This window comes from Saccostrea cucullata, unplaced genomic scaffold, assembly GCF_032062105.1.
Source record: "Saccostrea cucullata isolate Sc308-1 unplaced genomic scaffold, CSIRO_AGI_Scuc_v1 ctg1005, whole genome shotgun sequence".
Lineage (NCBI taxonomy): Eukaryota > Metazoa > Mollusca > Bivalvia > Ostreida > Ostreidae > Saccostrea > Saccostrea cuccullata.
In genome coordinates this window covers 112,214-131,223 of record NW_026927867.1, presented here as the reverse complement: position 1 = coordinate 131,223, position 19,010 = coordinate 112,214, and the positions used below count along the sequence as shown (strand labels likewise).

At 32.2% G+C, this 19,010-nt stretch overlaps 2 protein-coding genes across 2 annotated transcripts; one reads left to right on the top strand and one right to left on the bottom strand.

Moving 5' to 3' along the window:
* Positions 1–330: 330 nt before the first annotated feature.
* On the top strand, positions 331–10,088 carry LOC134275690 (protein DGCR6-like). The gene is made up of 2 exons (XM_062757951.1): positions 331–447; positions 9,882–10,088. The coding sequence occupies exons 1-2, from the start codon at positions 331–333 to the stop codon at positions 10,086–10,088; spliced, it is 324 nt and encodes a 107-aa protein (XP_062613935.1).
* Positions 10,089–11,757: 1,669 nt separating this feature from the next.
* LOC134275689 (uncharacterized) lies at positions 11,758–13,661 on the bottom strand. Its single transcript, XM_062757950.1, has 2 exons — positions 12,137–13,661; positions 11,758–11,954 (listed from the first exon to the last, which is right to left on the bottom strand). Exons 1-2 carry the CDS (start codon positions 12,893–12,895, stop codon positions 11,943–11,945), a joined length of 771 nt encoding a protein of 256 aa, XP_062613934.1. The 5' UTR covers positions 12,896–13,661; the 3' UTR covers positions 11,758–11,942.
* Positions 13,662–19,010: the final 5,349 nt, after the last annotated feature.

Genomic DNA, 19,010 nt, shown 5'->3' with positions numbered 1-19,010 from the left:
TTTATGCGCAATAAATATACAGTTTTTTCAATGGGTGGCACTGTAGCTCTCCGGTCTATCAATATATGTTTTTTCGGAGAGCTACAGTTCTGCAGCTAGTTGTTTGCTTTATGCCAATTTTAAATTGGTACAATCTTATGAAAATACTGACAGTGGATTTATACAAAAAGCTCCATAAAGGAGTTTAAGAAAATGAAAGATGCTGGAGTTTACTCTTATCAATGGCGGGGCAGCATACATTCCCTATATACTGTCGGCTACATGTGCTTCGACCCGAAGCTTAGCATGAGTTCTCTCTGAGTATTTGGGCCTCTTCAGCTACGGCAACCAATGCCGTTCCCGGACACGAAGTCCGTACCTGGACACAAAGTCCTAGTCTTAGAGCTTTCTGAAGCAGATCGGAACCTGACTTCAGATACGGCAACCCCTGCCGTCCACAGACACGAAGTCTGTATATGGACAGAAAGTCCTAGCTCTAAGACTTCCTGAAGCAGGACACCAGACACCCAGAGGCAATACGCTGCCACATATTTTGCAACGTGAAGGGGTCACCCATCCAAGGGTTAAACAGGCTCGCCGTTGCTTAACTTGCCTGGAGGGAGACTCTACCGCATCATCAGAAAAGCTAGCTCACTGGCGATGCAGTATAAGTTCCCTATATACTGTCCACTACACAGTCTTTTATCATGTTTATAGTCAGTGTTAAATTTTTACCACTATGTACTGCAAACTAGCAAAGTTTTGGCTGCAGTAACGACTCATATTTTCTTGGGGGGGGGGGGGGTAGTACCCTCCTACGAATAATTTTGCGAATATTTATCGTGGAGGGTCCTACGGTATATCGGTGGGGTACCTAAATTGGTGGCATCTTCTTTCGAGCTGATGATTTTTAATGTGAGGTCTGAGTTCATTCATTCAATATATGAATGTTACGTAACACAGTAGTTTAAAGTATGTAATGTAAAATTAAAAATATTTTTAGGAACGACGGTGTTTGGTTAACTCAAAAACACACTAAATTTATGAAACCTAAACAATTTACGTGTAGATTGAAATTACAAATTATTTTTGAATTTGTTGAGAGTATGCAATCAAATACCTGTTTGTATTCTTATATTTTCTCAAATGATGACAAGACAAGTTTCTAAGACACTAAGAAAACTACGTGCGTTTATATTGAAATATATGATTTTAGTTAGTCATTCCTCCATGATTTTTCGATCCCTCGCTTAATATTTCATTATTACATGTTTCTTAAGTGTTTTTCTTTTCTTTTTCATATTCTGATTATGTATATCATATACTTGTCCTCTGACCTGAATTTATATATTGTAAATATTCTTCATTGTCCTCATGCACCTGACATGGTTTGAGTGAATAAAAATGATCTTGAACTTGAACGGGGCCAGGTGCCTTAAACAAAATATCAAATGTATATTTTGATTAAAAATATGTTATTTAACTTATTATTTGATTTAATTTCCTTATTTTCCTATTATATTGTACTTGTTAGAAAAATTTTGTATCTGTTAATTACCATGAAATACACGTAGATTCCCCGAGGACAGAACCCCATAGAAAACATACCTACTACATGTATATGCCCCAAATAAAAAAAAAACATCTGATGGCCTTTTATTATTTTTTTTTACTTTCTATGGAATTCTTTGTATTTTTTAATAGTTGATAATGTAGGTTGTCCCCCCTCCCCCACACTGAAATTGCTTCCATGGGCCTGTTACATGTATTTGTTAATTCAAGCTAAATTGTTATTTTTTACATTCAAATATCTTAAAATAAGTTTTCCCTCTTTCATTATGCAATAATGCTCCACAATAACTCCCAAGGTGAAGAAAAAATGATCATACATGATTTTCTTCTGTCCATATTGACATACCTGTCACTTTTTACCCAATAATACAAAAGAGTTCCAACAAGGGGAGATAACAATTTAACTCCAGGAAATTGGTAACAAGGGGGTAAAATAAGCAGAGGAAAGTTATATGACGTGTCCAAATCAGTTATTCCTCTTCTAAAAAATATATTAGATTAAGAATCTTCTATTTTTCTTTAAACATCATAGAAATAATCCAAAAATATGACAAAAGACTGTTATTTAAAATATGTGAAATTGTAGCAAAATATGGTATTTCAAAGTTAATTTACAGCATGTAGATATTATTTCCCAAGCTCAATATTTTAATACAGAGTTGACCTTAGATCATTCCTAAAGTAACAATTAATTTGATTTAATTTCAACCTTGGTCTTGAGAGAAACGAGCATCTAAAAATGGCTAAAAAATCATACTCATTTATTTATGATCTATAAATAGATGTGTAAAAAATAAAATATTCATTTGAATTAAGTTTTTCCTCATTAATTGTGTTAATTGGACCATGACTTTGAAAATAAAACAAAATTTGAAAATAAACTGATGACAAAAGGTAACTTTTTGACTTGATCAATTTGTATACATTTTCCATTAAATTTTGTGTGATTTTCGACAAATATGCAAATGAGCTGTTACTAAAAATAGATGCTGGGTTCGACATTTTTTTGTGGATATTCTGACTTCTACCGTTATGTAGAAAATTTTAAGCCACTCAAAATTCTCAAGTTGCAACCTTCCATTTGGACGATTTTTTTAATTTTGCATGGTTTTCTCGCGGACTGGCTCTTAAAACATGCAAACTCAGATTATCAGGAGGCACAGGTAGCTTACCTGTCAATCAAATCAGAAGCTATTGTTTTTTTAATGATTCACAGGCGGTGAATTATTGATCTTGAATCAGGTAGATTTTGGGGGCGTTAACATAAAATTGGGTGTTTAAAAACAGATCTACATCACCATTTCAGTCTTTAGATGCTTCATAAAAGGAACAATTAATTGATTTGCGGCCGATTTTTGACGCTTGCGTCAATATATGTTTCTTGTATACTGTTGTGTGGGATTTAAGAAACAACAAAACTACATGTGATAGTAAGTTTGTATGTAGTATACAGCTATCCAGCTGTTTGAAATAGCAGATAATTTCATTTTCTGGTAATTTGAATACCTTATATTATGTGTGACGTCATAGTAAACATTTCCCGTACAAATTAGGCCCCGCCTCCTTACTGTAACCTTAACTGTGCTGCGTAATGATTTTACTTTAATATTAAATATTCTATCTTAATTAAAGTACATATCTGAAATATTTTTCCCCTATTTCTGATTGATTTAGAACATCCTTTTGAGTATGGCCCTTTATACATGTACACTGCGATATGGCAGATCCTATGATTTCCAATACTCGTTTCTCCTTTCTTAAAGTTTTTTTTCAATTTTGAAAGTGAACCAAATCAAATGGTGAAAAATCTGGCGAATATAGTTGGTGTGAAAAATTAGCTTTGTCGTTATCCCCCAAACCCCTTTACTTATTATGACATTGGATTCGGACGCTGTTATGAATAAATCTAATATAGTGGATTCGTGATTCTGGTTCCTTCCTCTCAAAAATCTTAAGATTTTTTGCAAAAATTTGGCTTTTAGTCTGCTCCAGAAATTGAACTGCCTCCCCAAATTAGATTTTGCACAACAAGACCAGTAACGTTTAAAGAAAATAGCTTACAAAATGGTTTGTGTGCTCTCTTAATTCTTTCCCTTTTCATACCTTGGCTGTTTTTGCCAAGTGTATCTTAGTGAAAATATTTGTTTTGAAGATTTAAAGCAATGGATTCAATTTTCATTTTCTGTATGAATTTCAGACAAACGTGGATAAGTACATTGGTTGTTGTAATCCATTGTCAACAAGGACAGTACCCATTTTTTGATACTCATTATATTAATCATTTTTCTTGAAATACACCTGCTAACATGCCAATAAAACGAACATAAGTTGCTGTAATTTTCAGTAAATATTTATTTAGCATTTCTAACAAGTTAAACAGCAGCTTATTTCACTTTAGTTTACTGATTCTTTACCATTCATTTATAATTCAGTGTCTCGAATAGCCCTTGTTTTCCAGTTTCTCACATTGAAACTATGTGGTGAAAAGTTGTCATATAAACTGTAATCAATTCATTAAAGATTCAATAATGTGAAAATCAGGCTTAATATCATAGGATTTCTGTGTTGTATGTCATAGAGCTGAGTAAATAATTTACAAAAAAATATTTTATAATACATGTAGGTTATCTTATTTAAAATTGTTTAAAAAAAATACATAACGTAGCGTTTTTTAAATTTCTGCATGTTATATCCAAAAGGATTTTATAAGCAGCACCACCCCATGGTAACTAGCACAAATGCCCGGTAAGGTACCTCATTTTTTGAGAGTTAACTTGTAAAAATAACTTTACTTGAAAGACAATGTTTCAAAAAAATATATTACCTAGGAACCTATTGTCTTTTTAAAAATATTTAAGTGTATTAATGTTTTTAAACATTTGCAAATTCTAGGGTCTTTCTAGCAAGCTCTGAAACATCCAAGCCCTGTAGAAAAGACCTATGAAGGTAGATCAGAAAAGCAATGCATTGGATACAAATTTTAAAATACACGTGTAGCAGTATTTGTTTTATAAAACCTGAGCTACTGTATTTTTTTGTTCATTCTGATCATATCTACGTATACTTTTGTATGACAAAACAAAATTTTTATCGTAATATCTATCAACAGTAGATTTTCCAGAAGCCCCTTCCGTGAAAGAGGAGCATGCGTTCATCCGAAATATCCTCCTATCTGATTGCTCGAGCTAGAGACGTAATAGAAGTTGAATTTAATGTACTTTTTTATAACAAAGTCTGCATGATTGTTTTATATCAAAAATATATCATTCCCATCCTATCCATAGAAGAACCTGTAAAAATATTTTTTAAAAACTTTTGTGAAATACATATGTACATTCACAAAGTATAGGTTACAAGCCGAGTAGTATTGATTATATCGTTTTCATGGGGCGTGGAAATCGAGGGCGCTCCTGTAAGCAACTTGTCGCATGTCTGATGAAGTCAATTTCATTGAGAGTGTCAAAATTTAATAAAAAAAATGTTCAGCGTGTCATTAACTTAAAATTCATTTCAAAATAGCTCTCCAACATGTCGGACGTTCTTAGTCATTTGACTTCGACTTTTTAACCTAGTTTGAAGATTTTGACTATTTATTTTTGATCCAGGCACTCGGCAAATATGAAATCACGGATTCTGAAGCAAATATCAAAGAGTTTAACGATAAAAAGTTTTGCAGATTTACCGTAACTTTCAAAATTTCAAAATAGATTAATCTTTTGAACGACTGGAAACTTTCAACCGAGTTAAATAATGTATGTTAATTTAGTTAAAGGCTAAATATAGCTTAACATGTTCATTTTTTGTAGTAATGAACTTATGTGAAATAAAATCAGTTTTTTTCTCATGGCCCTATTTCTGCCTTCTGCAGTGATATATGAAGGGGTGTGGAAAGTATTATTGCATATGTGATGTGGGATATATCACCACAGAAAGATCAAAGAATATCACAACAGATATGCGACAATTATATTTACTAAATATTTTCTTATGATAATTTCTCTTGTTTGAACTTATGGTTTCTCATGCAAAATCATTGTGCAATGCATTTATGTCAAGGCACTTTACGTATATAATAATCACAAAATAATTTGAAAATGAATAAAGCAGTCCTAATTAGGCGTGGCTACAGTCGAGGAGCGTCTTCTCTATAGTCGAGGAGTAAGGAGTCAGTCCTTTCCTCTCGGGGCGGCGTCCCCATATAAGTGAAAAATTCTCAAGTAAGATGTTTAACAACAAACTAACATCCCCTTTTGAAACAAATCTCATTACAATACGCTATTTCCTTCAATGCATTGACTTTTAAAGCGAAAGTCGATTAGAAATACGTGTTATTTCCTACGGATTAAATTCAAAGGTTGTAAAAAATATAAGAGAAAGTTGTTTTGAAATAACTTTACTTACTTCATTCCTTATCGCTCGCTTTTCGTACAGGAATTTTCCTTAGTTCACATTTAAATAACGTTTATTATTTATTACAGTAAATGTAAAACATGTCAGTGCAACACCTACTATCCTGATATTGAATCAGACAATTTATCACTTATTGACCGTGAACTTTAAAGATAAAACTAAAACGGCTTTGATTCATTGATATACATTAACTACTAGCTAAAATGCTACGGTTGCGGAATGATAAAATTTGAAAGTACAACTAAATATCATTTTCAGCTTCAAGCAATAAAAAAATATAATTTTTATAAAAATATACATGTAGATGAGCATACATTTGTACGTCAATATTTATATTTTATTTTCAAATGATAGCACTACTCTCTCGTTATCAATGACAGAAGGTTAAATAACACCATGTTTGAATGTACCATATGCAATCGTGCAAATGATAGGCGTTCTCAACATTTTTAGTCGGGCTTATTGCTCAAAGAACAATTGCCGGCTTATGTGATCCTGTTCAAGGCAGGATGTTGACCCCTTAGTCGCCATTTTAAAGTTACGTGCAGAAATATAGTTCTTACTCGCAACCGCTTTTGAGATAATACAAACGCTAAATGAAGCAACAAAAATAAAACGAAGTTTTATCTATATAAAATAAACATTGGAAGTAATAACTTTGAAACCTTCATAAGTCAAAGAACATAGTTCAATAGCGTAAGGATTTTTGATAATCAGTGTCACCGTAGTTCTCTACACGTACGAGGTAAAGCAGGAGAGAGAACCAGACTGGCCTGTTTGTTTACATTCAGCTGCGCTACCAGATTAATTCTGATTCTGACAAAATCGGACCGTTGTATTAGGATTGAAAAACTCACTGTCAGTGTCTTACATGTATCATTTATATTGATAGTTTTGAAATATTTTTTCATCAGAATATAAACGTGATTCATGTACGAAATCCATTCTACTCTGTAAATGAGCCCGGGTCTCTGTACTTCTGAGTACTTTGATTTTTAAATGGATGACAAAATTTAAAAAGTATTCTGTTATAATATTCAAATAGAATTAGTCTAATAACACAAAACTTGCAAGTTTGATTTTTTTTATTTTTCAAAAAAAGGTGATGGTGTAAAATAAAGTAAAATAAAATGAATTCATTTTCTTAGCGACAAGGCTTCATTACTAGTATGATATATGGTAATGCATAAAGGTTAATTTTGGATCATTTTTGAGCCACTCAGATGACGTATTACTCTTATTTCACCAACTTGTGCGTCGTCCGTCGATTAACTTTATTATGTACTTTTTGTCTTCGTTTGAAGACTGAATTATTATTCAGTATAAAGAATTTGAAAATGTGACATCTATTAAGAGAATCAATTTAGAGTCAAGTTATATGTTTAAAAAGATTAAAAAGATGGAAAGTTTACCTATACAGAATGTAAAGCTAATTAATAGGGGATAAATACTAACTTCGAAGTTAGTAATATCAGTTTTGTAGTTATATATTTCACCTTAATTAATGAATGCCGTAACTTTTTTTCACAGATTTTTCCGATATCTCAATAAAGTATTGATTTCAGCATTGAGTGGTCGTTATTAGTTTGTTTTGTTTTTTTTTACATCGTTTAGATAAGTTTTTTTCACTATGTATTTTTAATGAAATAAAATATTTCCAAATAAGATGCTTAGGGTAAAAAAAATAATTTTATAAGATACATTATATTTATGTGATGAAAAGCCTCATTACATATCTTTAATCAAAAGAATTTTTCAAAAATATACCGCATTGTGTGTTTTGTTGGTGGATGTGTAATTTTTCCATCTCAAAGGTATACCAACAATTTTGGCCTAATTAATTTTAGCAGACACAGGGTTTCTACTCCTTTCATGTGAACACTAAAAAGGGTACTAAATACTTTAGCGATTAAAATTTTGCGGGCTACTATCAAAACATCAAAATATGCTAAAACTAGCACTCCGCTAAAAGAAATCTGCTATGCGATAACATATCATTTTGAAATATTTTCAAAATCTATTGAAAATATATTTTAAAAAGAACACGTAAATTTTACAGAGAATGTGTTTAACAGTCATATGCTGAAGGATACTGATAAAATTGTAAAGAACGAGGGCGCTTTTGATTGACATTCGGCAGAAATGTGGGAATACTTGAAAAGTGAAAATGTTATCGACATGTTACATGAAATTTTAACATTTTTTAATATATCTAGTTCCCGTACAATAGGAAGGAAAATATTTTCCTGTAAGTGAACTTTTATTTGCTTATAAATAACCTTAATATCGGCTGTGTGAATGAGTCTAACCTCGGTGATCATTGACGAGTGTAATTCATTTCCTCTTAAATTTTACATTAGTGCGTTTCTGAGGAGGGGGTACTGGCTGTGTTTCTGAGTTAGATAATTTGTGTTATTATCATACCATGGGTGAAAAAATTATTTCTGAAACAACTGAATGTGGTGTGGTCATTAAAAAATCATTCACTTACAAATAACTAGCCCAGAGAAGCTGAAACTTATATGGAAGCATCCTAGGGAAGCTCTCGGATAGATTGTATTTGTAAACAAGCTCCTGTTAACAAGCTCCTTCTTTCGACCATAGAACTTACTAAATAATGACATTAAACCAGACTCTTGATATTCTTGCTACTTTTTATGGCGTGGAGCGAAGCTCGGGCATCATCTAATGATCGGTCAGATTTACACAATCGAATGTGTCAGTGGATCAACAAGCATCCGCAATAGAAAAGTAGCAACAGCTGTAAACCAATTTCTTTGAAAACGCTCACGATAATTAATAGCTTGAATATAAAATTATGTCAATTTGTATCTTAAATTAATCTACTACAAAACTACGATATTGTATATAAATTTTACACTAAAAACGTTATGGTTGTTGGGGATGAATTTCTACAGAGAGAGTGCGTCGAATGACATGAATCACATTTTTGGGACCGATTCAATACTGTAATACAAACAACCTTCAAGACGGTAAAATAATTACAAAATAAGCACGAATCTTACAGGACTATAAAGATTGAATTTCTTAATCTTACAGTGTAGCTTTACATTACAATCTTCAATCCAATTTTATCCGAACAACCCATAATATTGACCAGTATTACTGTTATTTATCCATTACCTCTGTTTACCGTTTCCTATGATAACGCGATCGTACTTGTAACAATATAGTCGTGGTTTTAAATGCAATAACCACATGTATACTGTAGAATAACACCCTGACAATGGCAATTATAACAAATAATACATAAATTTACGTAACCTATCATACACATGCATGTCTTCGACTGATTGAAAAGAAATTATAAAATAGTTTTGATATTGAGTGCGAACATTTCTGACGATGTCTGGTCAATCCGAACACTACTTCATTCGGACCAGGACATAAGGCCCCCGACTGTATTTGTATTAAAACTTCTTTTTATTTTATTATAATTACATGACTGTATGTTACCCGAGTCACTTACTTGACGTATCTTCAGATCCTTTGCAATTACTATCTTTCTTGTTCGACGCCATTGCAGCCTTTCAATTTGTCAATTACTTACATCATTTTCGAAAATATTCATAAGTAGAGTATGCTCTTCCATATCGCGTCAACCTAGAGATATAAACTTCATATGCAGGTGACAAGGGTAGATTGTTGCAGAAGTATGGGATATTGGGAAGTTGACGATTGTAACGTTAAAGTCATCACGTTTATCACAGAACTTGGTTGTTACATTACTTTTAACGTCTTTTCCTAGTAATATATCTTATTTTTAGACTTTTCCAATTGACAATAAAATGAACATTGATTGCAGTCAATCTTTACTATATTACATATTTCTGATGTTCATTTCAAATCTTAGTCATCATAAATTTAGACTTTAGCATCTTATGATTTCCCTTTTTCAGACAATGGAGAAGAGGTGTGAAGAAGAGGTGAAGAAGAAGGACATAAAGATAATCATGGAGCTAGATCAGAAAGTGATGGATCAGCAGGTCATGTTGGAGAAGGCGGGAGTTCCGGGGTTCTATGTCACCAACAAGAGCATTGACGTCAGACTACAGATGTATCTACTGGAGTTCATCACCAGAATGGGACACATGCAGCCGCCTTGAAAGCAAGGCATTAGGTCGTCGTTGTTTTGATTTAACATCAAGAAGTCTTTTTCTTGAATTTAGAATTTAGAAAAGAAAAATTGATGAATTGAGGCAAGTAGTTTGCAAGATAAATTGAGATTGACCTTTCAATATGGAATAAAATGGACCCCCGAAAATAGAATTATTAATCTTGTGAACATTGTGGCATAGAGGTATCTTGTTTAGACTATACCACTGTTAAATCACATGCTTTTGTGAAGAAAAGTTCTGGTTACGTGAGAAATTGATTCTTTGAATGAAGTAATGTTTGTAAAAATACATTTCATGATTAAAATGAGTCATGATTCAAGAATTTGCAGTTATTTTCGTACATTTATCTCAAAAACAATGAAAATTAAATCCCCCATGAATAATGAATCTCATCACAGTAAATACAAAGATTTTTTTCTGATCGGGAAATAATGTGCAAGTTTGTATATTTCCCATTTGAAATTTAAATTGATCAAGATAAGATTATTGTTTTTATTTAAACTTAATATCTAATTAATTTAATTATTTTTATGTTTTCACTTTGTGTCACACTTCCTAATTGTGTCCAGTGAAATTATTCTGTTATCATTCATTTATATTTATTCACGGACTAAGCCTTTTTTTCTATCACACGGAGGACAATAAATGTAAGAAATATTTGTGTAAATTAATACATTTTACCACTTGAATAGTATCTTGTAAATGTTTAATTTACTAGTTGGAGGCAATTCCCGCCAAAACCTTTCTATTCTTTAATTTGTAAAATTTGCATTTACCTTCAACAAGTGAATTCAAAATGTACTACATGATAACTATAGAAAGTATGAGAAGAAACACACAAGGAAACAAAAAATGTTAAAAAATCTTGACACAATCAACAAGCTAATTATAGTACACAATCATGTATTTATATAAATATACAATAAAATATACATGTTAATTGTATACGAATTCATGTTTTTATTATTAACATATGAGTAATTAAAATATGAATGGAAATTACAGAACCAGGGGGGGGGGGGGTGCAACAAAAAACTATAATAGAGGAATTGGAATTTCTCGGTGAAATAAAATGTATGTTAGATTATGTATTTTATAATGTATTTAAGATTATTTGATATCAGTATAATTTTGAATATGTTTGAACATAAATTTTCAAAGGCTTTGAGAATAAGTGTACTTTATTATGATCACATGTATAGTAAAAAGACATATTAGTTCGTTATTATAAGCTTAAAGTGGATAAAAACATTTATTTTGCTGAAAAAGTTTCATTTTTCATTTTTTTCTTTGTTAGGTTGGACATTGTATTATTTAAATTGCCAATTAAAATATCTTTCATTGAATATATTGTCAGGAAAATCAACTCAATTAAAAAAACATTAGGTATTTTGCGTTCGTTTGTTTCAAATACTCTATCATTATTTGCTCATTCATCGAAGAATATTTTTTTTGTTATAACAAAAACGTTGACAGGGTCAGAATAAGAGCGGAGGATATATACTACATTGATAGCAAAAAGCAAAAAAAAAAAAAAAAGAAAAAGATTTGTTTATACAATGATACATGTAAAAAAATAATTTGAATTACTCAGTGATATTTCTTCAGTATCAATCTCATCTCTTCTTAAAAAGAAGGTCAACGGAGGATCAGTCCTTAGTAAATTTTTTTCAATCTTTTCGTGACTACACAAGTTAAAATTTATGTACATACACTATCATTAGTCAATAATAAGTATGGAAAAATAATAGGTTGTTGCGCAAAATGTTCAGAGTAATCCACTTTCTTGATTTCTGGAGATGCTAAAATTGCTTTGAAACAATGAACGCTGCTTCTAGTACGTTATTCAGTGCCCTAAAATGAAATTAAATAATTTGAAAAAAGCATAAGAAATTATTTTTGAACTAATATTATAAAAAAAAATAATTAATTAATAGATAACATTGAGGAAATGAATGCAATCAACTCATATTAATAAATTTTCTCATTGTTTTTGTTTTGTTTTTTTTTTTAATCTAATTTTTAAAAATCCTTACCGTGTACCAATAATACAACAAATTGTCACGAACTATGTCGTGTTTCTCATGCTTCGTTGGGGGTACATGATGGGGGCAAATTCTTTTGTTGGTTGTCAGTTCTGCCACTGTTTTCTCACTTAAAAAGAAATCTTCATCCTCCTCAGTGATATTTATATCTTTACACGTGTATCCGACTTCAAAGAGAACTTGTTGATGGAATGTGGATGTTATGTCATTCATCATCCTCTCACTCTTTGATCTGATCTGTTTAATTTTGTCTTTTGTCAGCTGGATTGCTTTATCCGGTGTAAGCACTTGTAACTGAATAGAGGTTTTGTTTACTGCAATAGCAATGTTTCGGTCACCACCTTTATCTTTGTAAAATGCAATGTTTTTGCAGAGTAGGTCATCACGTAATGGTTCCCAAACAGAGAAGCATAAAGCTACAAGTCTAAAGAAAAAGAAATGAGGGATGTAAGTTTTGAAAGAAAATATTAATATGGGAGTTTTGTTGACATTTTCCGTTATCGCCATACATTCTTTGGTGAATTCAGTTTTATTAATGCTAGGAATGAAGTAAACAGGTCCAATTTCCTTTTCAGCAGCTTCCTCTGTTCGTACTATAGCTAAGTTTTTCCATGTAGGGTGCAATGATGTCTTTCTGAGAAACATACGAAGAATTTTCTCCCCATATCTTGACAAGTGTAAAATCAGATATCTTGCCAGTTTCCATGAATATCTTCCATTCCTTGACCCTTTCGCAAAAAGGTTCAGCATGAGTTGGATCAGTTATAATATTTTTGAATGCATCTACAAACCACTGAACGTCATTGATAGCATTTTCTTTTAGAAATTCTTCTGCAAAATAAATAATTAGACCTATCTCTTTGAAATATCTTAGCATATCGTCCACTTCCTTTACGTTTAATGGTTTAAATTCCTTCATTTTTAAAAGTTTATTTCTGCTTAGAATTGTCATCCCCTTCTCCTTTTTCTCTCTAATTAACTGCTCAAACATTGTCCATTTTAATGGTATTTTTTCACCCCAATGAGAGAGGCTTCGTGCAGCACGAACAATACATTTTCTGACATTTTCTATCATTTCTCCTTGGTGTTCATTCAAACCTTCCTATGGACATTCTACTTCATAGTAACGTGCGTGCGAAATAAGACCTTTCAGTGTGTGCTCCTCGGGTAAACACTTCTCTAATTTGTTATAAAAAGACTCGTCACTCTCCGTTTCTGGTTTCTTCTATAGTAATAAATAAATGGATATTTATTACAAAAGCAATCTTTTTGCAACTTTAATATATCTTTAAGAGGGTTGTCATTTAGATTGTGAAACAAGAAGCCTACGGGCAACATAGCTCACCTGAGCCCATGGGCTATCCAAAACCACACATTAGCTCAGTAATGAAAAGTTTACTAGGGATGGGGGACTTGAATATTTCATATGTACTACTTGAGGATCCCATCATATGAATTAAGCCTGCATGTTCATGTATGACTTTGCCGTTATTGAAAAGATGATTTATTAAAGATTTCTGTGCATTTGTACCTCTCTCCCGAGTCATGATTTGAAAAAAAAAGAATCATCTCTATATGTGAATGCTTTAATGTTAACTTGATTAAACATAACTTTTTCCCCATATTATGTCATTTAAAACTTAAGTATCTCAGTGTGTCCACATTCTTATCCCGTGGATCACTGTACAAACCTGAATCTAAAGCGCTTGTGGATGCTTCCAATATTTACTAGGGATGTCAACGAGTACCCGGTTAACCGGGTACTCGATCGAACGTCCGAGTATCGAATTCTAAAATCGGTTACTCGGATGTATATTTTTGAATATTTCTTAGCTTAATTATTAATGCATTAAACAATCTGTTTTAAAACGTAAAATACTCATTGCATTTGTACATACAGTAATTAGGGTTTCCTACTCCTCTAAATGAACGTTATCGCCCGTGGCAGTGTTTATACAGTACGCAGGTATGTTAAGGCAGCACATGGACCAGAATTCGGCGAATTAAGACTTTTTTATAATTATGTAACACTTATAAATCGGAAAAGTCAAGCATAAAACTTTTGTTATAAATATGCATTCTACAGACTTCAATGGGACTTAACGTTATACTACATGAAGCACTTCACCACGACGTCACTGCTTTAATTTTACGAAGAAATCGTTGAAGTATATTACCATACCTTATTTATAAGCTTTTTTCCCACATGAATTACACATGATATTCATTCTAAATGATTTAAACTCCGATTTCTTGTGTTTGTTTACATGAATTCTCGTTACGTTTCACATTCACTCTGCTACTGCATGATCAACAGTTATGACGTCACGGGTTTGGAATTTAACCCCTGTGATAACTAAAGAGACCCAGAAACTACAAAATTCTGTTTGTATTATGCCTCTGCATATTTTTATTAATTTTTACGACCTCAAATCAATCTTAGATATCGATTATAAGAAATTGTTATCTCTAAATGTCATGTCATATAGCTTACTATGACGTCATATTATATAGGCAAGTAGAATATTTGGTTGTAACCTTAACCTACCTGCGTAATTATCGTGACCAAGCACCTGTAACCTGGCTTTTCTCACCTTTGACTGTCTTCTACCCTTATTTTTGATCAACTTTAATTATTTGTTTTCACTGAACATCGTTTATAGTCTATTACCATTTTATAAATTGGACAATCTTGTCAATTCTGCAATAAGTCTTTTAAAAATTCTCGGGAAAAGAGACAGATGATATTGCCCGTGCAATTGTTGATATGGTTGTGTTTGATTATCTGCCAATACAAATGGTTGAGGCCGAAGGCTTAACAAAAACATATGTCCATCATTGCGCCAAACTACAAAATACCGTAATACTAGAAAATCTATGTTTGAAAAGTGTACTACATGTAAAACCGTAAATCCGCTCTGTTAGGCGAACTTGATCAAGTTCAATAAACTGTTTGATTAATGCCTGGACGTCAAAGGCAACAAAGAATTTCATTACAATATACGGAGCAGATAAATTTTTGAAACAAAAAATCTGTGAACTTCCTAATGATTTTATTTCTTGTGTTTATCTGATGAATAAATAGAACATAAACGATGCTATGTTAATCTTCGGACACGAAGTGCTCTTCGTTGTTACAACAGAGATACACTAACGGGTAAACCTTCTATGAAAGCATGTGGTTTTATTTCTACAAGAGTTTACAATGTTTACTTGTTCATATTTATTTACACCTTTACCTACCGAGTACCCGGATACTCAATCGGAAAAACGTCCGAGTAACCGAATATTAAAAATTGACCGATTTGACATCCCTAATATTTTCATATAAATAAATCACTAATCATAGGTTTGCTGTTTCCCAACATTTTTTAAAGATATATAAGTATATATCCCTAGTAAAAACTCACCCCACATCCCATATTAATATAACTAATCATGGCTTTGCTGTTTTACGAGAATAAGATTTTTGAAAATTTTTCCAATATATTGATATGATAAGCTTTTATTGCTCATAATGGCCCACCCTACCCACAAGGGTCATGATTTGAATAAAGTTAGATCAACACTACATGTACCTAAGGATACTTCCATATTAACAAATCATAGTAGTGTTATTCTTGGCCTCATCCTCCGGTTTCTGTGAGTTATGACTTCAACAACTTTGATTAATTTTTATATCGTATAACACCGATTCGGCAATATTTCAGCCATGGTTTGGAGGTGAACAAATTGAAGAACAAATTTGAAGAACTTGAACAAACCTGAGGGTGATTTCACATGAATTTCATCTTTTCTGGCCCTGTGATTCTTGAGAAGAAGGTTTTAAGGATGGCCCCATATATTCCAAAGTTTAACTTTGATCGTCCATTGTGATCCCAATATACCTCCTTGGTGCATTATTTGAACAAACCCGATTGAATCAAAATGAATCAAGATCACTTGTCTTTTAGTGGCATAAACGATTTCGATACGGTAGAGAATCATGTGAAGACGATATCGATTTCTGAGTTGGATGCCCGAAACTTGTTACCACTGACAATTAGAGTATTTCTTTTCATCCTATCTCTTTTCTTCCAGATAAAATTATATATGATCTTTGAAACATTTTTGATAAAGTCGATACTTGGATTTTGAAATATGCAAGCATTATATATTATCTTAGAAATAGCTTATGTGTTTATTATTAAAGGTGTAACGTTGAATATTGACCCGAATTGAAACTGACCCGAGGTTCATTTTTAAACGTTGAATATTGAACCAAAGGTGTTTTTTCAACGTTGAAAATTGAGACCAAATGTCGTTGAATTTATACCCAGGGTCATTTTTCAACAGATTGATAATTTTTTTTCTTATCCCTGATGACCTCAACAAGTTGAAAATTGACCCTGTTGAATATTGGCCCCACCCCAGAGTTTGAAAATTTTTTGAACTGGGAAGTTGTTTACGGGACTTATCAGTATCTCTTTATTTATATTTCGGTTTCAATTTTTTCCCTTTTCAAAGATAACAGAAATAAACTTTTCACCCTGTATATATATATATATATATATATATATATATATATATATATATATATATATATATATATATATATATATATATATATATATATATATATATATATATATATATATACATACAACATGTATTGGTAACAATCCTCTAAAAACTAATGGCCAAATAACTGTATCTCACTTCTATTCTCAATGACCGTGTAGTGTAGGGCAGCGTTGTGAGAATTCCATCGGCATCGAAAGCAAGTTTTAATAACTTTCCTAGATAGCCGAGTGGTCTAACGCGCTGTTCCTGTACTGCTAGGAGACAGATTTCGTAGGTCGAGAGTTCAACCCCGGGTTGGGGCGGAAGAAAGTATCCTTATAAAAGTGAATTTCTCTGTGCTTTCTATATTAATAGTTCTTCACTTAAGGCAGTTATATTAGTTAAAGAGTTGTTGTAAATTATGCTTTATAAATAAAATTAATTTCATCACAACATGTATTGGTAACAATCCTCTAAAAACTAATGGCCAAATAACTGTATCTCACTTCTATTCTCAATGACCGTGTAGTGTAGGGCAGCGTTGTGAGAATTCCATCGGCATCGAAAGCAAGTTTTAATAACTTTCCTAGATAGTCGAGCGGTCTAACGCGCTGTTCCTGCACTGCTAGGAGACAAATTCGGTAGGTCGAGAGTTCAACCCCGGGTTGGGGCGGAAGTGAGTGTCCTTATAAAAGTGAATTTCCCTGTGCATTCTATATTAATTTTTCTTCACTTAGGGCAGTTATATTAGTTTAAGAGTTGTTGTAAATTGTACTTTATCAATCAAACTAATTTCATCACAACATGTATTGGGAACAATCCTCTAAAAACTAATGGCCAAATAACTGTATCTCACTTCTATTTTCAATGACCGTGTAGTGTAGGGCAGCGTTGCGAGAATTCCATCGGCATCGAAAGCAAGTTTTAATAACTTGCCTAGATAGCCGAGCGGTCTAACGAGCTGTTCCTGCACTGCTAGGAGACAGATTCCGTAGGTCGAGAGTTCAACCCCGGGTTGGGGCGGAAGTGAGTGTCCTTATAAAAGTGAATTTCCCTGTGCGATATATATATATATATATATATATATATATATATATATATATATATATATATATATATATATATATATATATATATATATATATATATATATATATATATATATATATATATATATATATGCACTAAAAATGACCAACGTCACGAACAATTTAAATTGTCAAATTTTTGGGACGCCCTGACCCTTCCTCAGGACGAAGAAAAAAGTTAAAAAGTAAAATGTCATAATAACAAAGGAAAAAGAGAAACAAAAACAACTAGCACTACTACTAAACTACTAAACACTAGCTATTTACATACATAATTACATGTTGAATTGGAATTTTTTAAGAACGCTGATAACGCAGTACAGTTAAGGCAACATTTTCTATAAAAAGTCACCGAAAACAATACAATTAATATTTAACTATTTTATTTTTTAGCAAAACACTCTAGTTAAAAAAGCTTTATGTTATCTTGAAGAGTTTGTCCATCGCTATTAAAGTAGGAATTTTTGTGATCATGTGACCCTCTAAAGTCACGTGGGCTCCGATTTTAGGTCAACAAATGAAATGTTGAATTTAACCAAAAAGTTCAAGGGCAAGGCAAACAAACAAATAACTGTACAGTGTTTTAAATTGTCCCTAAGTATCTATACTTTCGCAAAAATGATGCTCATTCAGTTGGTTTTCCGATACATTTAAGTTATTCACCTGAAACAGTCAGTAGTATATGAAAAATAGGGTATTTTCCTAATATCATCGGAAATTATAAATTACCTAAAGAATTACAAAGAAATTAGCATCACTTTTTGAAAACTATACAGTAAAATGAATAATTTAGAATAAACCAACTTATTAGATTGTCGCCTTGCCCTTGAACATTTTGATTAAAAATTGACATCTTGGTACAGTCAGTCTAAATATAGTTATCAAACGCATCGTTGACCCAGCATGGGAGATAACTCTTGAGTACTTGATAAAGTTAGTTTACCTCGTAGATTTTAAATAACTAGGCCTAAATTACAGAATGCGCTGGGATTTTTTAACTTAATCGAACAGTCTGCATAAAATACTGGATATTACTTTCTATTTTGTGACTTCGTTCTCTATACAATGTGTGAATTATGTATGTTATGATAAAACGTCTTTCAGACCTTTCGCATTTCCTCGAATCTGTGTAAACACACATGCAGCTAAATGTAGGTATAAAGTTTGCCGCAGCATGTAATCTAAAACGCTGATTGTTAATAAAAATGGGAATATTCAATTATAATTGTCAATTG

Coding starts and splice junctions, on each gene's coding strand:
- LOC134275689 (XM_062757950.1), bottom strand. CDS start 12,895: ATGCTGAACCTTTTTGCGAAAGGGTCAAGGAATGGAAGATATTCATGG.
- LOC134275690 (XM_062757951.1), top strand. CDS start 331: ATGCCGTTCCCGGACACGAAGTCCGTACCTGGACACAAAGTCCTAGTC. Junction 448..9,881: donor CTGCCGTCCACAGACACGAA/GTCTGTATATGG, acceptor TCCCTTTTTCAG/ACAATGGAGAAGAGGTGTGA.